The sequence below is a fragment of the Oncorhynchus clarkii genome, unplaced genomic scaffold, assembly GCF_045791955.1.
Source record: "Oncorhynchus clarkii lewisi isolate Uvic-CL-2024 unplaced genomic scaffold, UVic_Ocla_1.0 unplaced_contig_4872_pilon_pilon, whole genome shotgun sequence".
NCBI classification, from domain to species: Eukaryota; Metazoa; Chordata; class Actinopteri; order Salmoniformes; family Salmonidae; genus Oncorhynchus; species Oncorhynchus clarkii.
The window spans coordinates 15741-40382 of record NW_027261029.1 but is presented as its reverse complement, the minus strand read 5'-3'; the positions used below and the strand labels follow the sequence as shown (position 1 = coordinate 40382).

Genomic DNA, 24642 nt, shown 5'->3' with positions numbered 1-24642 from the left:
TAGTGTGTTTGTCTATGTCCTAACCCCCCCCCCCCTCCCCCCTCCCATATCACAGTAATCCTGGATAGTGTGTTTGTCTATGTCCTAACCCCCCCCCCCCCCCCATATCACAGTAATGATATGTGTATCCTGGATAGTGTGTTAGTCTATGTCCTAACCCCCCCCCCCTCCATATCACAGTAATGATATGTGTATCCTGGATAGTGTGTTTGTCTATGTCCTAACCCCCCCCCCCCCTCCCCCCTCCCATATCACAGTAATCCTGGATAGTGTGTTTGTCTATGTCCTAACACTAACAGTAATGATATGTGAAAACTGAAATGATCAATTATTAGTGTGTTTTCCCCCATTATAAAGAGAATCTCTCCTGGACAGAACAGTTGTAAAAGTGTCCTACAGAAACCTTACTCAACAACAGTTTATTGGTGAACGACAGCTCGTAATAACTCACAGTCCCCAAGGCACTTGATCATAATGACACAACGTTCTCTCTCTAAAATAACACTTACCAGTCGAATGGAAACTGGGTTTGACAGTTTACAATAAAATAATGAAAATCAGTGCACGGGCGCTCGTTCATACATCTGGCCATGTTCCAGGCCACCTACATCGCAGTCACGCACCAAATCTTACATATTCAATCACTCCTTTCTAGGGAGTTTTTCCTAGCCACCGTGCTTCTACACCTGCATTGCTTGCTGTTTGGGGGTTTTAGGCTGGGTTTCTGTACAGCACTTTGAGATATCAGCTGATGTACGAAGGGCTATATAAATACATTTGATTTGATTTGGTTCATTTGTCTAAAAGACGCTGCTTTTGCAGGCAGTCTGGAACACGGCCTTTTGCGTCTCCATGACAACCCGGTCAAATCAAGATGCTACATTATTACATTGCACATTAGAAATACTAGGGTGAAGTTGGGCCCCCTAGACACTGACCCAAGGCCAGTTTTAGATTATTCCCCCTAATGGTTAAAGGTTGGGATTGGGGGGGGAGAGAGAGGAGGCTGATCCTAGGGACTGTTGTGCCTACGGGGGTCAACTTCATCCTACTGTTTTAGTTCATGGTGGTAAACTGGGTAAAGCTCTATTCTGTTCATGAAGGGCAGAGGTCATACTTAAAGGGTTATTTTATCGTCACTGCGATTAATATGGCGTTGTAGGACACAGAGTGCACAGTCGTCAACATTTCATTTTTCCTCATCAAAGTAAATGTGACGGAGTTGGCAACACGAGCTCCTGTTCATCCGTAGAGAAAATCATGAAGCAGAAACAAACAGATACATGATTTCACCTTCAATGGTTTGTCAGTTATGCTATGCAGGGCGGACACCAGTTCCAACTGGCACTAGACAAACAAAACATTAAGGGAGATTGTAGTGTAACACGATGACAAACTGAACCGCGTTACACGGTAAGGTCTACCACCTGTTCTATTTGAACACACTGCAGGGGCCTGCAACCATAGATACAATCTATTCCATTCTATTTCTACATCTCTCTCTCTCTGCCTGTCTCTCTCTCTGTCTCTCTCTTTCTCTCTCTTTCTCTCTCTCTGTCTGTCTCTCTCTCTCTCTTCGACGGGAGCTTTTTAGCCAGATAACAGCTAGTTTCAAAGCTTGGTGAAAAAGAGGCTGTAGCCTTGAACCCTGGTAACAGGTGGTGGATATTTGGGCACAGTGCTTTAGTTAAACATTTTCAGGGTGTTTAAGATACGATCTCTTCTCCATGGATCAAGTTTTACGTCAAACAGTAAACCTGCATAATCACACGACTAAACCATTGGCAACATGGTTAACCTATTGATTAGTGAATGTTTTGATTTGTACGTGTGTGTGTGTGTATACAGTGGGGAGAACAAGTATTTGATACACTGCCGATTTTGCAGGTTTTCCTACTTACAAAGCATGTAGAGGTCTGTAATTTTTATCATAGGTACACTTCAACTGTGAGAGACGGAATCTAAAACAAAAATCACATTGTATGATTTTTAAGTAATTCATTTGCATTTTATTGCATGACATAAGTATATCTACATGTTCTCCCCGCTGTATAGACACACACACACACACACAACGCCTGTTTTATGGATGTGTCCGTGCGCGTCCGAGTGTCTGTCTGTCCGTGCATACGTCTCCTCTCAGCTGTCCCACTCAGCCGAGGGCGTGTTGTCCTCTCCTCTCTCCTCATCTTCCTCATCCGAGTCAGAGGAGACCTTCTTCATCCTCTGCATGGCTGCCTTGATGCTCCTCTGTAGATCCGTGTCCCTGCTGTCCTGGGGCAGGGGCACCGCTGGGACCACCTGGAGGGGACATCACAGAGCAGGGTCATCAAGTTAGCCAGTGGGACCGGTTCAGAGGGCTACCCATCGTTTCAAGTGTTTGTCACGTGCACTACTAGTGTTTGTCACGTGCACTACTACTAGTGTTTGTCACGTGCACTACTACTAATGTTTGTCACGTGCACTACTACAGTGTTTGTCACGTGCACTACTACAGTGTTTGTCACGTGCACTACTACAGTGTTTGTCACGTGCACTACAACTCCTTTCTGGGACAGTTCCAGGGTCAGTAGCTATATACAGGGACAGTCCCAGGGTCAGTAGCTATATACAGGGTCAGTTCCAGGGTCAGTAGCTATATACAGGGACAGTTCCAGGGTCAGTAGCTATATACAGGGACAGTAGCTATATACAGGGTCAGTAGTTATATACAGGGTCAGTAGTTATATACAGGGACAGTAGCAGGTATTGATCCTGCAGGTCATCTCTGACACCTTTACTAACAGGTATTGATCCTGCAGGTCGTCTCTGACACCTTTACTAACAGGTATTGATCCTGCAGGTCGTCTCTGACACCTTTACTAACAGGTATTGATCCTGTAGGTCGTCTCTGACACCTTTACTAGCAGGTATTGATCCTGCAGGTCGTCTCTGACATCTTTACTAACAGGTATTGATCCTGCAGGTCGTCTCTGACATCTTTACTAGCAGGTATTGATCCTGCAGGTCATCTCTGACACCTTTACTAACAGGTATTGATCCTGCAGGTCGTCTCTGACACCTTTACTAGCAGGTATTGATCCTGCAGGTCGTCTCTGACACCTTTACTAGCAGGTATTGATCCTGTAGGTCGTCTCTGACATCTTTACTAGCAGGTATTGATCCTGCAGGTCGTCTCTGACACCTTTACTAGCAGGTATTGATCCTGCAGGTCATCTCTGACATCTTTACTAGCAGGTATTGATCCTGCAGGTCGTCTCTGACACCTTTACTAGCAGGTATTGATCCTGCAGGTCATCTCTGACACCTTTACTAGCAGGTATTGATCCTGCAGGTCATCTCTGACATCTTTACTAACAGGTATTGATCCTGCAGGTCGTCTCTGACACCTTTACTAGCAGGTATTGATCCTGTAGGTCGTCTCTGACACCTTTACTAGCAGGTATTGATCCTGTAGGTCATCTCTGACACCTTTACTAGCAGGTATTGATCCTGTAGGTCAGCTCTGACACCTTTACTAGCAGGTATTGATCCTGCAGGTCGTCTCTATCTGACACCTTTACTAGCAGGTATTGATCCTGCAGGTCGTCTCTGACACCTTTACTAGCAGGTATTGATCCTGCAGGTCGTCTCTGACACCTTTACTAGCAGGTATTGATCCTGCAGGTCGTCTCTGACATCTTTACTAGCAGGTATTGATCCTGTAGGTCGTCTCTATCTGACACCTTTACTAGCAGGTATTGATCCTGCAGGTCGTCTCTGACACCTTTACTAGCAGGTATTGATCCTGTAGGTCGTCTCTAGCTGACATCTTTACTAGCAGGTATTGATCCTGTAGGTCGTCTCTAGCTGACACCTTTACTAGCAGGTATTGATCCTGCAGGTCGTCTCTATCTGACACCTTTACTAGCAGGTATTGATCCTGCAGGTCGTCTCTGACACCTTTACTAGCAGGTATTGATCCTGCAGGTCGTCTCTATCTGACACTTTTACTAGCAGGTATTGATCCTGCAGGTCGTCTCTGACACCTTTACTAGCAGGTATTGATCCTGCAGGTCGTCTCTGACACCTTTACTAGCAGGTATTGATCCTGTAGGTCATCTCTGACACCTTTACTAGCAGGTATTGATCCTGTAGGTCGTCTCTAGCTGACACCTTTTCTAGCAGGTATTGATCCTGCAGGTCGTCTCTGACACCTTTACTAGCAGGTATTGATCCTGCAGGTCGTCTCTGACACCTTTACTAGCAGGTATTGATCCTGCAGGTCGTCTCTGACACCTTTACTAGCAGGTATTGATCCTGCAGGTCGTCTCTGACACCTTTACTAGCAGGTATTGATCCTGCAGGTCGTCTCTGACACCTTTACTAGCAGGTATTGATCCTGCAGGTCGTCTCTGACACCTTTACTAGCAGGTATTGATCCTGTAGGTCGTCTCTATCTGACATCTTTACTAACATGTATTGATCCTGCAGGTTGAGGGGGGGTGTAATCGGTCCAGAGGGGTTCCTATAGAAGTCATGTAGCAGGGGGTGTAATCGGTCCAGAGGGGTTCCTATAGAAGTCATGTAGCAGGGGGTGTAATCGGTCCAGAGGGGTTCCTATAGAAGTCATGTAGAGGGTTGTGGCTAACTCCTGCACATTGTCATTGATGTGATGTAATAGCTTCATGGCTAACTCCTGCACATTGTCATTAATGTGATGTAATAGCTTCATGGCTAACTCCTGTACATTGTCATTAAAGTGATGTAACAGCTTCATGGCTAAGTAACATAGCTAACTCCTGCACATTGTCATTAATGTGATGTAACAGCTTCATGGCTAACTCCTGTACATTGTCATTAATGTGATGTAACAGCTTCATGGCTAACTCCTGTACATTGTCATTAATGTAACAGCTTCATGGCTAACTCCTGTACATTGTCATTAATGTGATGTAACAGCTTCATGGCTAACTCCTGCACATTGTCATTAATGTAACAGCTTCATGGCTAACTCCTGTACATTGTCATTAATGTGATGTAACAGCTTCATGGCTAACTCCTGCACATTGTCATTAATGTAACAGCTTCATGGCTAACTCCTGTACATTGTCATTAATGTAACAGCTTCATGGCTAACTCCTGCACATTGTCATTAATGTAACAGCTTCATGGCTAACTCCTGTACATTGTCATTAATGTGATGTAACAGCTTCATGGCTAACTCCTGCACATTGTCATTAATGTAACAGCTTCATGGCTAACTCCTGTACATTGTCATTAATGTGATGTAACAGCTTCATGGCTAACTTCTGCACATTGTCATTAATGTGATGTAACAGCTTCATGGCTAACTCCTGCACATTGTCATTAATATGATGTGATGTAACAGCTTCATGGCTAACTCCTGCACATTGTCATTAATGTGATGTAACAGCTTCATGGCTAACTCCTACACATTGTCATTAATGACAATGTGATGCCTGATGCTGACCTTGCGTAGTTTGACCCCAAGTCTGATGGCAGACATTATGTTATCCCTGAGGTCGCCCCCGGAGGGCGCCAGGCCGGGACCAGGAGGGGCAAGGGGCTGGACACGACGCAGCCTGACCTGACCACGCTGTAATGATGCCAACACCTCGTCCATAGAACCTGGAGGGAGAAGGAGCAGGGGAAGACAGGTGGGAGAGAGAGAGAAGAAGTAGGGGAAGAAAGGTGGGAGAGAGAGAGACAAGAGAGAGAAGGGGGGGAGAAGAAGTAGGGTAAGAAAGGTGGGAGAGAGAGAGACAAGAGAGAGAGTGGGGGTGGGAGAGAGAGAGACAAGAGAGAGAGAGGGGGGGAGAAGAAGTAGGGGAAGAAAGGTGGGAGAGAGAAACAAGAGAGAGAGAAGAAGTAGGGGAAGAAAGGTGGGAGAGAGAGACGAGAGAGAGAGAGAGAGAGAGAGAGAGAGAAGTAGGGGAAGAAAAGTGGGAGAGAGAGAGGGGGGGAGAAGAAGAAGGGGAAGAAAGGTAGGAGAGAGAGAGAGGGGGGAGAAGAAGTAGGGGGAAGAAAGGTGGGAGAGAGAGAAACAAGAGAGAGAGAAGAAGTAGGGGAAGAAAGGTGGGAGAGAGAGAGACGAGAGGGGGGGGGGAGAAGTAGGGGAAGAAAGGTGGGAGAGAGAGAGAGAAGAAGTAGGGGAAGAAAGGTGGGAGAGAGAGAGGGATAGAGAAGAAGCAGGGGAAGAAAGGTGGGAGAGAGAGAGGGATAGAGAAGAAGCAGGGGAAGAAAGGTGGGAGAGAGAGACAAGAGAGAGAGGGGGGAGAAGAAGTAGGGGAAGAAAGGTGGGAGAGAGAGAAACGAGAGAGAGTGAGAGAGAGAGAGAAGAAGTAGGGGAAGAAAGGTGGGAGAGAGAGAAACGAGAGAGAGAGAGCGAGAGAGAAGAAGTAGGGGAAGAAAGGTGGGAGAGAGAGAAACGAGAGAGAGAGAGAGAGAGAGAGAGAGAGAGAGAGAGAGAGAGAGAGAGAGAGAGAGAGAGGAATGGAAAAGAAGTGGGAGAGAGAGAAGAGAGAGAGAGAGAGGAATGGAGAAGAAGAGTGGGAGAGAGAGGTGGGAGAGAGAGAGGGGGAGGGAGAAGGAGCAGGGGAAGAAAGGTGGGAGAGAGAAGCGAGAGAGAGAGAGAGGAATGGAGAAGAAGAGTGGGAGAGAGAGAAGAAGCAGGGGAAGAAAGGTGGGAGAGAGAAATGAGAGAGAGGGGGAGGGAGAAGAAGCAAACGAAAGAAAGGTGGGAGAGAGAAATCAGAGAGAGGGGGAGGGAGAAAGGCAGGGGAAGAAAGGTGAGAGAGAGGTGGAGGGAGAAGAAGCAGGGGAAGAAAGGTGGGAGAGAGAAATGAGAGAGAGGGAGGGAGAAAGGCAGGGGAAGAAAGGTGAGAGAGAGGGGGAGGGAGAAGAAGCAGGGGAAGAAAGGTGGGAGAGAGAAATGAGAGAGAGGGGGAGGGAGAAAGGCAGGGGAAGAAAGGTGAGAGAGAGATGGAGGGAGAAGAAGCAGGGGAAGAAAGGTGGGAGAGAGAAATGAGAGAGAGTGGGAGGGAGAAAGGCAGGGGAAGAAAGGTGGGAGAGAGAGCAGATATGGAAAGAGAGTAGAAGCTGTCAAGAGAGCTGTCACAAGGTGCAGCTACAGTAGAAACTTGTAGAAGACAGAGAGTTTCCCTTTTTACAACAGTAGGAGAAATAATGAGCCGGGACAAGTAGCTACTGCATCAGAAACAGACCGTCACTGGAAGGTGGATCATCCTCACCTAGGTTCTGCTTCAGGGTCATTTTGGCAGGGAAGGGTGCAGCCTCTCTCTCACTGAGAGGCATGGGGGAGTCCCCTACCTCTGTCTTACAGGGGGTGAGGGCAGGGAGGGGTGGAGGGGGAGGAGGTGGGGGTAGGGGAGGAGGAGGAGGAGGGGGAGGAGGAGAGGAGGTCTGAGGTGGGGGTACAGCTGTAGTGGGAGGTGTAGTTGGCAGAGGCGAAGGAGGAGGGAGAGGAGGAGTGAAGATTTGGACGGGGATGTCTTTAGGTTTGAGTTTCCTGGGGGTCTTTCTGGGGGCGGCCCCATTAGATGAAGAGGAGGGGCCGATGCTAACGATTGACAGAGGCTGGGGGAGGTCGGAACACTGCGGCTCCCTGGCAGCCATCTTGGATCGTGGAGTCTTCAGGACGTAACTTCCCTGTCGCTTCTACAGGAAAGACAGCAGGAAAACACTTCAGCAACACATCCTTCCCTTTAGTCCCTCCATCCATGAGAGGATAAGTGATGGGTTGACTGATTACCTCTCTGAAGGAGCGGAGTCTGCTCAGGGTTCTCTCTCTCTCCTGGTCCATCCACTCCTTCCTCCTCTCTTCATCCTCTCTCCTCTTCTCTCTCTTCTGGAGGGACACGGAGAGAAATAAGACAAGACTGGTGGAATCAACTGAGATAGTTACCTCACTGCTTTAGTAACATTTTAGGTAGCTATAGAAGAGACCGAAACAGAGAGAGAGACACAGGGAGAGAGAGACAGAGAGAGAGACGGAAAGAGAGACAGAGAGAGACACAGGGAGAGAGAGAGATAGAGATAGACAGAGATACAGAGAGAGAGAGAGCGACAGAGAGAGAGAGAGAGAGAGAGAGATCATGTAAACTGAGGATGGTGTCTCCAGTGTGGGTGTTTCCGTGGGTGGGTTTGCCCTCGTTACTATGGTAACTTACCAGGGCTACTCCGCGGTGCTGGGTAAAGGGATCCTTTAAGAGCGTGTGTGCATGTTGTCATGGTAACTCACCAGGGCTACTCCGTGGTGCTGGGTAAAGTGAGTGGAGCTGTGCTGGGCCAGACGGTGCTTCTGCTCGTTAGCCTCCACACACTGATCCTGTAACACCACACACCATGTTACACACACACCATGTTACACACACACCATGTTACAACACACACACCACGTTACACACAATACAGACACCACGTTACAACACAGACACCACGTTACAACACAACACAGACACCACGTTACAACACAACACAGACACCACGTTACAACACAACACAGACACCACATTACACCACAACACAGACACCACGTTACAACAAAACAGACACCACGTTACAACACAGACACCACGTTACAACACAGACACCACGTTACAACATGAGGCGTTAAGATAGAACAGTCTAAATGTTTAGGAGGAACTTTATTACAGGTTTGTCAGGAAGGGGCACACCCCCTGGTACCTTCTTGTTGTGGAGGTAGGTTAACACACACCCCCTGGTACCTTCTCACTGTGGAGGTAGGTTAACACACACCCCCTGGTACCTTCTCACTGTGGAGGTAGGTTAACACACACACCCCCTGGTACCTTCTTGTTGTGGAGGTAGGTTAACACACACCCCCTGGTACCTTCTTGTTGTGGAGGTAGGTTAACACACACCCCCTGGTACCTTCTCGTTGTGGAGATAGGTTAACACACACCCCCTGGTACCTTCTCACTGTGGAGGTAGGTTAACACACACCAGGGGGTGTGTGTTAACCTACCTCCACAGTGAGAAGGTACCAGGGGGTGTGTACCTTCTGTGGTACCTTCTTGTTGTGGAGGTAGGTTCAAACACACACACACACACACACCCCCCAGGGTACCTTCTTGTTGCGGAGGTATGCGCGGCGGGCACATATGTTCCCTCTCTTGGCTTCCAGCTGCTGTAGGCGTCGCCCCAGGTGATTGACAGGTGAGTGGGTGGGGTCTAAAGGTGCAGCTGTCTGTGATAGGCTTTGGAGCTCCTCTGGATCCTCACACACATCATAATACACCACCTCCTCTTTCAGCTCTGAAACACACACCATAACACACCACCTCCTCTTTCAGCTCTGAAACACACACCATAACACACCACCTCCTCTTTCAGCTCTGAAACACACACCATAACACACCACCTCCTCTTTCAGCTCTGAAACACACACCATAACACACCACCTCCTCTTTCAGCTCTGAAACACACACCATAACACACCACCTCCTCTTTCAGCTCTGAAACACACACCATAACACACCACCTCCTCTTTCAGCTCTGAAACATTCTACAAATCTCTGTAGACACAATCTGATAAGCAGACATCTGTCGCTTCCCATCTCCTCTTCCTCTGTTGTTCTCTCCCTCCTCCCTGTTGCTCCCTCTCTCCTTCTCCTTTCTCCCCCTCTCCCTCCCCCCGCACTCCTCTCTCTGTCGCTCCTTCTCTCCCTCCCCCCACTGTCGCTCCTTCTCTCCCTCCCCCCTCCTGTCTCTCTCCCCCTCCCCCCACTCTGTTGCTCCTTCACTCCCTCCCCAGTCTCTCCTTCACTCCCTCCCCCCGTCGCTCCATCTCTCCCTCCCCCCACTCTGTCACTCCTTCCTCCTCTGCAGCTCCTTCTCTCCCTCCCTCCACACTCCTCCTTGTCGCTCCTTCTCTCCCTCCCTCCACTGTCACTCCTTCTCTCCCTCCCCCTCCATCGCTCCTTCTCTTCCTCCCCCCGCACTCCTCCCTGTCGCTCCTTCTCTCCCTCCCCCCACCGTCGCTCCTTCTCTCCCTCCCCCCACACTCCTCCCTGTCTCTCCCTCCCCCTTCTCCTCTATCGCTCCTTCTCTCCCTCCCCCCACTCCTCCCTGTCGCTCCTTCTCTCCCTCCCCCTTCTCCTCTATCGCTCCTTCTCTCCCTCCCCCCACACTCCTCCCTGTCGCTCCTTCTGTCGCGCCTTCTCTCCCTCCCCCCGCACTCCTCCCTGTCGCTCCTTCTGTCCCTCCCTCCACTGTCGCTCCTTCTCTCCCTCCCCCCCCCCTCCTCTATCGCTCCTTCTCTCCCTCCCCCCACACTCCTCCCTGTCGCTCCTTCTCTCCCTCACCCCACTGTCGCTCCTTCTCTCCCTCCCCCCTCCTCCTCCTCTATCGCTCCTTCTCTCCCTCCCCCACACTCCTCCCTGTCGCTCCTTCTCTCCCTCACCCCAATGTCGCTCCTTCACTCCCCCCCTCCTGTCTCTCCCTCCCCCATCGCTCCTTCTCTCCCTCCCCCCCACACTCCTCCCTGTCGCTCCTTCTCTCCCTCACCCCACTGTCGCTCCTTCTCTCCCTCCCCCCCCCTCTATCGCTCCTTCTCTCCCCACCCTCCTCTATCGCTCCTTCTCTCCCTCCCCCACACTCCTCCCATTCGCTCCTTCTCTCCCTCACCCCAATGTCGCTCCTTCACTCCCCCCCCTCCTGTCTCTCCCTCCCCCATCGCTCCTTCTCTCCCTCCCCCACACTCCTCCCTGTCGCTCCTTCTCTCCCTCACCCCACTGTCTCTCCTTCTCTCCCTCCCCCCTCCTCTATCGCTCCTTCTCTCCCCCCCTCCCTGTTGCTCCTTCTCTCCCTCACCCCAATGTCGCTCCTTCACTCCCCCCCCTCCTGTCTCTCCCTCCCCCCTCTATCGCTCCTTCTCTCCCTCCCCCCTCTATCGCTCCTTCTCTCCCTCCCCCCTCCTCCTCCATCGCTCCTTCTCTCCCTCCCCCCTCTATCGCTCCTTCTCTCCCTCCCCCCTCTATCGCTCCTTCTCTCCCTCCCCCCTCTATCGCTCCTTCTCTCCCTCCCCCCTCTATCGCTCCTTCTCTCCCTCCCCCCTCCTCCTCTATCGCTCCTTCTCTCCCTCCCCCTCTATCACTCCTCTCTCTCTTTTCATCGGGGAAGAACAATGAAGTGGTAGGGGGTTGCTGCCTTCCTCTCTCATGTTATAAAAATACATCTAGACTCTAGAGCCAAGTACTCGAAGCCCTGCCAAGGATGGCAGACAGAAACACACACACACACCCTTGGAAACAAACACTATTTTCCCCATGGGCAGTAATTAAGGAATTTACATGCAGAAAATCTGCTTTTGTGACATGATTTGTAATCCAGTGACGCAGCAGAATTAGATCTCTATCTAGGGACAGTGGAGGAAGCCACGCTGCTCTTCTCCAGACCCTCCTAGCTGCCCCCCCCCTTTTAGAGCAGCTCTCCACACCCTCTCAGCACCCTCTCACAGAAATCTGATGTCAACATGTCGGACTGTGAGACTGGCATCTTCAGTCATTTGAAAAAAACTTTGAACATTTTGCATTGCATTTTGAAAAATCTAAATGTATAGATCTGTGTGTGTGTGTGTGTGTGTGTGTGTGTGTGTAACCTACCTTTTATCTGGCGTCGCAGGGTGTCGATCTGAGCGACCAATAGGAGCTCTTCGTTCTTGAGGATCTCAAACTTGGCATCGTAGAGTTCTAGCTGAGCCTCATAGTACTGAATCTCTAGGTTATCTACCGTCTCTGGTCCCCTCTGGTCCTGGCCAGACAGACCTCCCATCTAGGATACAATATAGAACACTATGGTTATAACACTACATAACATAGTACTGAAGCTCTAGATTGTCTCTGGTCCCCTCTGGTCCTGGCCAGACAGACCTCCCATCTAGGATACAATATAGAACACTATGGTTATAACAGCTCCAGTATGGTTATAACACTACATAAGTCTAGGATACAATATAGAACACTATGGTTATAACAGCTCCAGTAAAAAAAATCCCAGAACCACACGGGGGGACCTAGTGAATGACCTGCAGAGAGCTGGGACCAAAGTAACAAAGCCTACCATCAGTAACACACTACGCCGCCAGGGACTCAAATCCCCCTGCTTAAGCCAGTACATGTCCAGGCCCGTCTGAAGTTTGCTGGAGAGCATTTGGATGATCCAGAAGAAGATTGGGAGAATGTCATATGGTCAGATGAAACCAAAATATAACTTTTTGGTAAAAACTCAACTCGTCGTGTTTGGAGGACAAAGAATGCTGAGTTGCATCCAAAGAACACCATACCTACTGTGAAGCATGGGGGTGGAAACATCATGCTTCGGGGCTGTTTTTCTGCAAAGGGACCAGGACGACTGATCCGTGTAAAGGAAAGAATGAATGGGGCCATGTATCGTGAGATTTTGAGTGAAAACCTCCTTCCATCAGCAAGGGCATTGAAGATGAAATGTGGCTGGGTCTTTCAGCATGACAATGATCCCAAACACACCGCCCGGGCAACGAAGGAGTGGCTGTGTAAGAAGCATTTCAAGGTCCTGGAGTGGCCTAGCCAGTCTCCAGACCTCAACCCCATAGAAAATCTTTGGAGGGAGTTGAAAGTCTGTGTTGCCCAGCAACAGCCCCAAAACATCACTGCTCTAGAGGAGATCTGCATGGAGGAATGGGCCAAAATACCAGCAACAGTGTGTGAAAACCTTGTGAAGACTTACAGAAAACGTTTGACAACAAAGGGTATATAACAAAGTATTGAGATAAACTTTTGTTATTGACCAAATACTTATTTTCCACCATAATTTGCAAATAAATTCATAAAAAATCCTACAATGTGATTTTCTGGATTTTTGTTTCTCATTTTGTCTGTCACAGTTGAAGTGTACCTATGATGAAAATTACAGGCCTCTCTCATCTTTTATAGTGGGAGAACTTGCACAATTGGTGGCTGACTAAATACTTTTTTTTCCCCACTGTATGTTTCTGCATATCGATGTTGGATGAAAAGCTCTGATCTCCAAAATATAAACTTTTCAGGAAATGGAAAAAAAACGGTTATATTTTCCCATTTAAGAAACACAGAGTTCTGAAAGTTGAGATGCTATTTTCTTGTTCCTAGAGTTGTGAGATGTTCAGAATCCAGACTAGTGTTAGTAGTTGACACACGTAGACATACAGCTGGAGGGGTAGCTGTCTGTCTGTCTGTCTGGGGAATTCTCTGTTCACACTCAGCTCTATAGACAGATCAAAGACCCGGAAAGAGAGAGCGACAGAGCTACAGACACAGCTACAGACAGAGCTACAGACAGAGCTACAGACAGAGCTACAGACACAGCTACAGACAGAGCTACAGACACAGCTACAGACAGAGCTACAGCTACAGACAGAGACACAGCTACAGACAGAGACCGAGCTACAGACGCAGCTACAGACACCCCCAGGGAATCTGATCAGATAGGAATACCAATCCAGAGAATGGCCTTTTAAAACACACACACACACACACACACACACACACACACACACACACACACACACCGTACCTTCTCTCTGATGGTGTGTTTCTTGCGGTGCAGACACATCTCAGTTGCTCTCATGTGTTGCAGGGTCTCTTTAGCCAGCAGGAAACGCAGCTTCTCCAGTCTAGGAGCTGCTGAGGCCCAGGAGGCCTGACCAAAACCACGCTTATCCTCCCCCATCACACGTAGCATACCTGGTCAAACAGATCAACCACACAGACGGGGTCATTTGGCACAGGGTTTGTTTCCTCTATATACAGCTGAGAGGGTCTGTGGAGAGCTGCTCTAAAGGAGGAGGGGGGGCAGCTGAGAGGGTCTGTGGAGAGCTGCTATAAGGGGGGGCAGCTGAGAGGGTCTGGAGAGCTGCTCTAAAAGGGGGGGGGGGGGGGGCAGCTGAGAGGGTCTGTAGAGAGCTGCTCTAAAAGGGGGGGGCAGCTGAGAGGGTCTATGGAGAGCTGCTATAAGGGGGAGGCAGCTGAGAGGGTCTGTGGAGAGCTGCTATAAGGGGGAGGCAGCTGAGAGGGTCTGTGGAGAGCTGCTATAAGGGGGGGGCAGCTGAGAGGGTCTGTGGAGAGCTGCTCTAAAGGAGGAGGGGGGGGGCAGCTGAAAGGGTCTGTGGAGAGCTGCTATAAAAGGGGGGGGGCAGCTGAGAGGGTCTGTGGAGAGCTGCTATAAGGGGGGGCAGCTGAGAAGGTCTGTGGAGAGCTGCTATAAGGTGGGGGCAGCTGAGAGGGTCTGTGGAGAGCTGCTATAAGGGGGGGGCAGCTGAGAGGGTCTGTGGAGAGCTGCTATAAGGGGGGGGCAGCTGAGAGGGTCTGTGGAGAGCTGTTATAAGGGGGGGAAGCTGAGAGGGTCTGTGGAGAGCTGTTATAAGGGGGGGAAGCTGAGAGGGTCTGTGGAGAGCTGTTATAAGGGGGGGAAGCTGAGAGGGTCTGGAGAGCTGCTATAAGGGGGGGGGAAGCTGAGAGGGTCTGTGGAGAGCTGCTATAAGGGGGGGGGGGAAGCTGAGAGGGTCTGGAGAGCTGTTATAAGGGGGCTCTTAATGCTTCATACACACACTCTCTCTCTCTCTCTCTCTCTCTCTACCTCCAAGGGCTTTGGATGTTTCTATGAAGTAGCTGACTGTGATGTCCTGTATGGAGGAGACTGCATCCTCTCCTCTCCTCCTCCACTCCTCTGCCTCTCTCTCCAGTGCTGCTATCCTCTTAGGACCCAACTCCTCCTCATCCAGAGACTTCTGATAGGGGCCAGGAGAGAACAGAAGAAAGGCTTTACATTCTAGAACAGCGACATCGGGGGAGAGGGGTTAGAATAGCGACATCGGGGGGAGGGGGGTTAGAACAGCGACATCGGGGGGAGGGGGGTTAGAACAGTGACATCGGGGGGGGGGATTAGAACAGCGACATCGGGGGGGGATTAGAACAGCGACATCGGGGGGGGGATTATAACAGCGACATCGGGGGGGGGGATTAGAACAGCGACATCGGGGGAGGGATTAGAACAGCGACATCGGGGGAGGGATTAGAACAGCGACATCGGGGGGGGGGATTAGAACAGCGACATCGGGGGAGGGGGATTAGAACAGCGACATCGGGGGAGGGGGATTAGAACAGCGACATCGGGGGAGGGGGATTAGAACAGCGACATCGGGGGAGGGGGATTAGAACAGCGACATCGGGGGAGGGGGATTAGAACAGCGACATCGGGGGAGGGGGATTAGAACAGCGACATCGGGGGAGGGGGATTAGAACAGCGACATCGGGGGAGGGGGATTAGAACAGCGACATCGGGGGAGGGGGATTAGAACAGCGACATCGGGGGAGGGGGATTAGAACAGCGACATCGGGGAGGGGGATTAGAACAGCGACATCGGGGGAGGGGGATTAGAACAGCGACATCGGGGGAGGGGGATTAGAACAGCGACATCGGGGGAGGGGGATTAGAACAGCGACATCGGGGGAGGGGGATTAGAACAGCGACATCGGGGGAGGGGGATTAGAACAGCGACATCGGGGGGGGATTAGAACAGCGACATCGGGGGGGGATTAGAACAGCGACATCGGGGGGGGGATTAGAACAGCGACATCGGGGGGGGGGGGGATTAGAACAGCGACATCAGGGGAGGGGGGATTAGAACAGCGACATCAGGGGAGGGGGGATTAGAACAGCGACATCAGGGGAGGGGGGATTAGAACAGCGACATCGGGGGGGGGATTAGAACAGCGACATCGGGGGGGGGATTAGAACAGCGACATCGGGGGGGATTAGAACAGCGACATCGGGGGGGATTAGAACAGCGACATCGGGGGGGTTAGAACAGCGACATGGGGGGGTTAGAACAGCGACATCGGGGGGGGATTAGAACAGCGACATCAGGGGAGGGGGGATTAGAACAGCGACATCGGGGGAGGGGGGATTAGAACAGCGACATCGGGGGGGGGGATTAGAACAGCGACATCGGGGGAGGGATTAGAACAGCGACATCGGGGGGGGGATTAGAACAGCGACATCGGGGGAGGGATTAGAACAGCGACATCGGGGGGGGGGATTAGAACAGCGACATCGGGGGAGGGATTAGAACAGCGACATCGGGGAGGGATTAGACCAGCGACATCGGGGGGGATTAGAACAGCAACATCGGGGGGGGATTAGAACAGCGACATCGGGGGGGGATTAGAACAGCGACATCGGGGGGGGATTAGAACAGCGACATCGGGGGGGATTAGAACAGCGACATCAGGGGAGGGGGGATTAGAACAGCGACATCGGGGGGGGATTAGAACAGCGACATCGGGGGGGGGATTAGAACAGCGACATCGGGGGGGGATTAGAACAGCGACATCAGGGGAGGGGGGATTAGAACAGCGACATCGGGGGGGGGGGATTAGAACAGCGACATCGGGGGGGGATTAGAACAGCGACATCGGGGGGGGGATTAGAACAGCGACATCGGGGGAGGGATTAGAACAGCGACATCGGGGGGGGGGGATTAGAACAGCGACATGGGGGGGGGGATTAGAACAGCGACATCGGGGGGGGGGGGGGGATTAGAACAGCGACATCGGGATTTAGGACCCAACTCCTCCTCCAGGGACACTGTGGCTGTGTTTAGACAGGCAGACCAATTATTTTCCAATATTCTTTTCACTAATTGTTTTACTGATCAGATCACCAATTCATTGGCCTGTCTGTTTAAAACACAGTAAGAGGGACACAGACAAACACTACATGGTCAAAAGTATGTGGACACCTGCTCATTGAACATCTCATTCCAAAATTATGGGCATTAATATGGAGTTGGTCCCCCCCTTTGCTGCTATAACAGCCTCCACTCTTCTGGGAATGCTTTCCACTAGATGTTGGAACATTGCTGCGGGGGACTTGCTTCCATTCAGCCACAAGAGTGTTAGTGAGGTCGGGCACTGATGTTGGGCGATTAGGCCTGGCTCGCAGTCGCCGTCCTAATTCATCACAAAGTTGTTCGATTGGGTTGAGGTCAGGGCTCCTGTGCAGGCCAGTCAAGTTCTTCCACACCAATTTCGACCATCCATTTCTGTATGGACCTCGCTTTGTGCACTGGGGGCGTTGTCATGCTGAAACAGGAAATGGCTTTGTCAAACATTTTGCTAGAATGTCATTGTATGCTGTAGCGTTAAGATTTCCCTCACTGGAACTAAGGGGCCAAAACCATGAAAAACAGCTCCAGAACATTATTCCTCCCCCACCAAACTTTACAGTTGGCACTATGCATTCGGGCAGATAGCGTTCTCCTGGCATCCGCCAAACCCAGATTGGTCCGTCGGATTGCCAGATGGTGAAGCGTGATTCATCACTCCAGAGAACGAGTTTCCACTGCTCCAGAGTCCTATGGCGGCGAGCTTTTACACCCCTCCAGCCGACGCTTGGCATTACCCACTGTGATCTTAGGCTTATGTGTGCGGCTGCTCGGCCATGGAAACCCATTTCATGAAGCTTCCGACAAACAGTTATTTTGCTGACGTTGCTTCCAGAGGTAGTTTGGAACAAGGTAGTGAGTGTTGCAACCGAGGACAGACGATTTTTACACACTTCAGCACTCGGTGGTCCCATTCTGTGAGTTTGTGTGGCCTTTGACGAACTGACTTGTTGGAAAGGTGGCATCCTATGACGATGCCACGTTGAAAGTCACTGAGATGTTCAGTAAGGCCGTTCTACTGACAACGTTTGTCTATGGAGATTGCGTGGCTGTGTGTTTTTTTTCGATTTTATACACGTGTCAGCAATGGGTGTGGCTGAAATACCCGAATCCACTAATTTAAAAGGTGTCCACATAATTTTGTTTACATGTTGTGTAAGGGTTTAGGACAAAACCACTGAAAGTCTGGGTGTCTCACAACCACGATGAAACAACACAGCTTTTCCCCTTCACGTTTCAAAAAGAGAAATGAGCCGTATTCACAAATGAGTTGATTTGGGCACAAAAATGACATGAACATGATAATAGAATTCAAAACGTTGATTATTTGACTTCTGTGAACGTGACAGAGAAATGTGTCTTTGACCTCAGCTTGGTGACAGAGACCAGAGCAGTTGGATTCTGGCTGTATTCCGCCTTGTATCAAAAACTCATGAGCAGACGGTGTGTCTCTGGTTCACGCTAAATTACAATCAATCAGTGTGTGTGTGTGTGTGTACGAGCGTGGGTTTCTGCGTAGTGTGAGTCGGCGTAGTGTGTGTGTGTATGTGTGTGTGTGTCTCTCCGCCTACCAGTATCTTCATCTGGTAGAGCCCTGCCAGTTCTCTCATGTCTCTGAAGGGAGGGGTGTGTGTGTGTGTGTGTGTGTCTCACTCCACCTACCAGTATCTCCATCTTGTAGAGCCCTGCCAGTTCTCTCATGTCTCTGAAGGGAGAGGTGTGTGTGTGTCTCTCTCTCCACCTACCAGTATCTCCATCTTATAGAGCCCTGCCAGTTCTCTCAGATCTCTGAAGGGGGAGGGTGTGTGTGTGTGTGTCTCTCTCCACCTACCAGTATCTCCATCTTGTAGAGCCCTGCCAGTTCTCTCATGTCTCTGAAGGGTTGCAGCAGGTACTGGTAGAAGGTGGTTGCTACGGTGACCAGGTCCTGGTAGGCTAGGTCCTCCTCGTGGTAGATCTGTAGCAGTAGAATCATTCTGTCTGCACCTCCATGACTCTGAAGGATCTGTCAATCAATCAATACATTCTATTATATTAGGCTAATCAATCAAATTATATTTACACGAAACAGACTAGCGTATTACAGTATCTCACGTTTAAAAAAAAAAATACAAAACATTTATTTGTCAGGTGATTGGCCAGTTCACTTTATGACCTGTGGAACGAACTTCGGCCAACGTCAGGTGAAGAAGTTAAAGTCCAGAGTCACTGACCTGTATGAAGTCCTTTATGTACCAATGAACAACATCCCAAAACTATCCCTTAAGTCTTCTCCCAGAGCTAGGCTAATGCCTTTAGCTCAGTGAACTAACACAGTCCTGTAGCCCACAGATGACCATGGCCTGGTTACTGTTCGTTATGATGACAGACAGATATATAGGTCTTGTTTTATTTATCTCTGAAGATCTATTCCACCACGACTTAGTGTCCCACTGTTCTGGATCTATTCCACCACGACTTGATGTGGACTCAGTGTCCCACTGTTCTGGATCTATTCTACCACGATTTGATGTGGACTTAGTGTCCCACTGTTCTGGATCTATTCCACCACGACTTGATGTGGACTTAGTGTCCCACTATTCTGGATCTATTCTACCATGACTTGATGTGGACTTAGTGTCCCACTGTTCTGGATCTATTCTACTACGACTTAGTGTCCCACTGTTCTGGATCTATTCCACCACGACTTGATGTGGACTTAGTGTCCCACTATTCTGGATCTATTCTACCATGACTTAGTGTCCCAGTGTTCTGGATCTATTCTACTACGACTTAGTGTCCCACTGTTCTGGATCTATTCTACTACGACTTAGTGTCCCACTGTTCTGGATCTATTCTACCATGACTTGATGTGGACTTAGTGTCCCACTGTTCTGGATCTATTCTACTACGACTTAGTGTCCCACTGTTCTGGATCTATTCCACCACGACTTGATGTGGACTTAGTGTCCCACTATTCTGGATCTATTCTACCATGACTTAGTGTCCCAGTGTTCTGGATCTATTCTACTACGACTTAGTGTCCCACTGTTCTGGATCTATTCTACTACGACTTAGTGTCCCACTGTTCTGGATCTATTCCACCATGACTTGATGTGGACTTAGTGTCCCACTATTCTGGATCTATTCCACCACGACTTAGTGTCCCAGTGTTCTGGATCTATTCTACTACGACTTAGTGTCCCACTGTTCTGGATCTATTCTACCATGACTTGATGTGGACTTAGTGTCCCACTGTTCTGGATCTATTCTACCATGACTTAGTGTCCCAGTGTTCTGGATCTATTCTACCATGACTTAGTGTCCCAGTGTTCTGGATCTATTCTACCATGACTTAGCGTCCCACTGTTCTGGATCTATTCTACCACAACTTAGTGTCCCACTGTTCTGGATCTATTCTACTACGACTTAGTGTCCCACGGTTTTGCTCTAACAAAGAAGAACGGAGCATTCCTTCCTAGCTTGCATGCAGGAAGGTGTTACCGAAGGACATTTACATGTCTGAAGCAGAAGAACGGAGCATTCCTTCCTAGCTTGCATGCAGGAAGGTGTTACCGAAGGACATTTACATGTCTGAAGCAGAAGAACGGAGCATTCCTTCCTAGCTTGCATGCAGGAAGGTGTTACCGAAGGACATTTACATGTCTAAAGCAGAAGACAATGCTACCGGTCAAAAGGACCCTCCTGAAGTGACGCTGCTCGGACCCTGAACTGCTGTTTCTGAAGACGGTCTACAGTAACTACAGTCCCATCAACACTTCTGTCTGATCCAGAATCAAGGGAGTTCAAGGGAGAATTATGTAGGGCTTCTTAGCCCCCGAATGTGACTCATTACGCTCTATGTAAAAGGCTGTATTGTCTTCTCAGGAATTCAGCTTTCTCTGTGCTGCTCTCAACCATCCTCATTCTGTCAAACCTCTGTGAAGCTGTCATTACATCCTGTAGGTCTGATATCTAATTGGAGGTTAACTTTACAGTAATGCTATTGGTCAACTCTTGGGGCCTTTTAGGAAATGACCCACTCTCTTCTCTCTCTCTCCCTGTCTGATCTAGAATAATGCCTTGTCATGTTAGTATTGTGTTCATTCTTCAGCTTTATGCCTTGGTGGTGAATCCATTCTTTAGACAGAGTAATTACATATCTGCCTTTGATATGGACAATTAGTATTCCTGTCTCGACCTTTATGACAGTGACTTACTGGGTTTGCAATACTCTGTGTGTGTGTGTGTGCGTACAAGAGGCGTCACTACAGTCCCTGGTTCGAATCCAGGCTGAATCACATCCGGCCGTGATTGGGAGTCCCATAGGGCGGCGGACAATTGGCCCAGCGTCGTCCGGGTTTGGCCGATGTAGGCTGTCATTGTAAATAAGAATTTGTTCTTAGCTGACAATAAATAAACATATGGGTCAAAGCTTTCCTTAATTTTGGGTCAGTCAGTGGTCAGGTATTCTGCCACTGTGTACTCTCTGTTTAGGGCCAAATAGCATTCCTTAATTTTGGGTCAGTCAGTGGTCAGGTATTCTGCCACTGTGTACTCTCTGTTTAGGGCCAAATAGCATTCCTTAATTTTGGGTCAGTCAGTGGACAGGTATTCTGCCACTGTGTACTCTCTGTTTAGGGCCAAATAGCATTCCTTAATTTTGGGTCAGTCAGTGGACAGGTATTCTGCCACTGTGTACTCTCTGTTTAGGGCCAAATAGCATTCTAGTTTGCTCAGTTTTTTTGTTAATTCTTTCCAATGTGTCAAGTAATTATCTTTTTGTTTTCTCATGATTTGGTTGTGTCTAATTGTGTTGCTGTCCTGGGGCTCTGTAGGGTCTGTTTGTGTTTGTGAACAGAGTCCCAGGACCAGCTTGCTTAGGGGACTCTTCTCTAGGTTCCTCTCTCTGTAGGTGATGGTTTTGTTACGAAGGTTTGGGAATCGCTTCCTTTAAGCATCTCTTTTCTGGATTTTGATAATTAGCGGGTATCATCCTAATTCTACTCTGCATGCATTATTTGGGGTATTCTTACAGAATTCTGCATGCAGAGTCTGAATTGCCATTTTGTTTTATCTTGGTTGGTGAGTGTGCCCCAGACTTAACAACCATAAAGGGCAATTGGTTCTAGAAATTATTCAAGTATTTTTAGCCAGATCCTAATAATTGGGATGTTGAATTTTGTTCCTTTTCATGGCATAGAAGGCCCTTCTTGCCTTGTCTCTCAGATCGTTCTCTCTCTCTCCCTCTTAAACATCTCCACTCTCTTGCCAAACTAATCCAGCCTCAGTGCTCACCTCACACCCACAGGATTAGAGCAGCATGGTACAGGGAATAAGGAGAGAAGAGTACATTTTGTTCTGCCTTTGAAACATCTTGGTTGTTGTGTATATAGACACTGTACAGGCCTATATTCCTGCACAGGGTTGTGCATGGATAATAGGGAGAGAGAAATCAAATCAAATGTTATTTGTCACATAAGCCGAATACAGCAGGTGTAGACCTTACCGGGAAATGCTTACTTACAATCCCTTAACCAACAATGCAGTTAAAAAATTAGAGTTAATAAAATATGTACTAACTATATATAGATATATATATATATATTTAAGTAACAATAAAATGACATAACAATAACGAGGCTATATACAGGGGGCACCGGTATTGAGTCAGTGTGCGGGGGTACAGGTAACGAGGCTCTGTACAGGAGGTACCGGTATTGAGTCAGTATGCGGGGGTACAGGTAACGAGGCTCTGTACAGGAGGTACCGGTATTGAGTCAGTGTGCGGGGGTACAGGTAACGAGGCTCTGTACAGGAGGTACCGGTATTGAGTCAGTGTGCGGGGGTACAGGTAACGAGGCTCTGTACAGGAGGTACCGGTATTGAGTCAGTATGCGGGGGTACAGGTTAGTCGAGGTCATTTGTACACAGGTAGGGGTAAAGTGACGGCATAGATAATAAACAGTGAGAAGCAGCAAGTGTAAAAACTAAGTCGTGTTTCTGCCGTCTGAACGTCTTTATAAAGCCTATCTGCTTTAACACAGTTCATACCACGGCATTTTTGAATACTTGTCTCTGATTGGCTTGAAGACCATTCTAGAGCGCGCATTATTTTGCAATGTTCTACTGAGATACTTTTTGAAAACAAAAGTCAAATTGGAGAATTCAGTTTGGGGAAATGACACTGTGAAACAGTAGGCTACCGGTATCCGCCCCAAAAACCATATGCTCTAATGCATGGTGTCATTGGCTATTAGGTAGCCTAGTGGTTAGAGCATTGGGCCAGTAACCGAAATCCCCGAGCTGACAAGATAAAAATGTGCCCCTGTTCCCCGGTAGGCTGTCATTGTAAATAAGAATTTGTTTTTAACCGACTTGCCTAGTTAAATTAAAATAATTATCCTAAAACTGCTGTCAACATAGAAACAGAGAATGAATGACAGGCTAATGTCCCTGTTTCTAGCCAAGACCTCAGGGGAGAACACCTTGCAGGGTGATAACAACATGAGTAACAGGAATGAAGCCGGACTGGATAATCAACAGATTGGTCATGTTTTCCTTCTCACGTGGTGTCATATTGCGCAACGATAGTGACGACAGTGACACTGCATCTTTATTAAAACCCCTATGTGAACCAGGGTGGAAGGGCATCTATCCCAGTGTCATGAGGGGATTTAAAATGCCTAAATGTTGGACAGACATCTTTAGGGTTTACTCACAGTGACTTTACTGGATTACTGGATAGTGGGGGCATCGGTAAGCAGAGTAGACTACCGGTATGCCTCATGGGGGCCCCCTGAGACTGCAGGCTTTTGTTCCAGCCCATCAATGTAGCCTACTCCTGATTCAAATGAGCAAGGGCGTAGGCCTAGTGATTGGTTAGTGCTGGGCTAGAACAAAAGTTTGCAACCCATGTGGCAGGACCAGGATTGAAGAACAGTGACAGGCCACAGCTTGTATAGATCACGAATTCAAATTGTCCACTGACCTTTCTAAGGTGATCCTTAGCCCTGGTGACTTCATCCTGCATGGTTTTCCTCTTGAACTCCTGCATGTTCTCAAAGTACTCCTCGACATCTCGCTCGTCCTGCGGGAAAAGCGAGTCTAGCACTATCTTCCTGCCACAGATATCTATCGCAGTGCTGAAGTACTTCTCCAGCTGACGGCAAGGTGTATCCAGATCTCTCTCTTGATCATCTTGGTTGAACGTCCGATTGCTACCGAGAAAGATCATGTCCCAAATGTTACCCTCCTTGAAGTCCGACAGGTCGGGGAAATAGGGTGCGACGACATCCCCGACCCCTGTAAACTGACGGTGGACATTTTTTAAGTCGTTAACAGAGAAGAGTCCGGCCCAGCTGGTTTCGGTTTCGCAGACAGCAAGCTGGTCTTTGCGCTTCTGTCGCTGGAGAGTTCTGTTGTGACAGGTGACCGCGAACTTGGACTCGATCACATTCCACTGAACGATAAAACCGAGTTTGAACGTCTCGTTTTCTTCGAATATGTTCGTTTTGATGGCGACCCAGCCGTCCAAGCTGTCCAAACGCTCGCAGTCTATGCTATTCATTTTTTTGTTGTTATGGTAAACATGTAGCTAGCTAGCTAGCGAACTAAAACTTGTATTCCTCTGCCTTGTTTACAACGTCGGCCATTTGTAACGATGACGTAGTATTTCCTGTGGCGTTCTCTTTACCTTCAACTTTGACCTTTCCGTCACATGCTCAGGGGGAATTCCACAGCCAATTTCATTCGCTACAATGTATCAGCGATTTATGCCAAGAGATTTGAATATTTAATACAATGTGTCACCTTCAAGAAAATATTGACCACATTCACAATCAAATACTATTGGATTAAATACAATGTTATCACTCTTATTAGGCGACTAAAGGCAGATTTTGGCACTATGTCAAAATACCCATGCTGACACTTGA

General features: G+C 48.9%; 1 protein-coding gene across 2 annotated transcripts; it reads right to left on the bottom strand.

Moving 5' to 3' along the window:
- Positions 1 to 389: 389 nt before the first annotated feature.
- Positions 390 to 24380, bottom strand: LOC139403857 (WASP homolog-associated protein with actin, membranes and microtubules-like). Of its 2 annotated transcripts, XM_071147015.1 has the most exons (12): positions 23697 to 24380; positions 18558 to 18731; positions 14638 to 14788; positions 13576 to 13745; positions 11649 to 11817; positions 9113 to 9300; positions 8264 to 8350; positions 7775 to 7870; positions 7254 to 7680; positions 5474 to 5631; positions 1582 to 2301; positions 390 to 1490 (listed from the first exon to the last, which is right to left on the bottom strand). In XM_071147015.1, the coding sequence occupies exons 1-11, from the start codon at positions 24273 to 24275 to the stop codon at positions 2140 to 2142; spliced, it is 2361 nt and encodes a 786-aa protein (XP_071003116.1). In that variant the 5' UTR covers positions 24276 to 24380; the 3' UTR covers positions 390 to 1490; positions 1582 to 2139. The 2 variants fall into 2 exon arrangements, with proteins under 2 accessions (XP_071003116.1, XP_071003117.1); XM_071147016.1 differs by lacking the exons at positions 390 to 1490; positions 9113 to 9300; positions 11649 to 11817 and having other exon boundaries at positions 1923 to 2301; positions 23697 to 24364.
- Between the last annotated feature and the right edge of the window lie 262 nt (positions 24381 to 24642).

What these genes read in the sequence shown, in the direction of transcription:
- LOC139403857 (XM_071147015.1), bottom strand. Translation starts at nt 24,275, where the DNA reads ATGAATAGCATAGACTGCGAGCGTTTGGACAGCTTGGACGGCTGGGTC. An exon ending in CTAAGGATCACCTTAGAAAG is followed by an intron (nt 18,732 to 23,696) that starts GTCAGTGGACAA and finishes ATTGATTGACAG; the next exon opens with ATCCTTCAGAGTCATGGAGG. An exon ending in CATACCTCCGCAACAAGAAG is followed by an intron (nt 8,351 to 9,112) that starts GTACCCTGGGGG and finishes GTGGTGTTACAG; the next exon opens with GATCAGTGTGTGGAGGCTAA.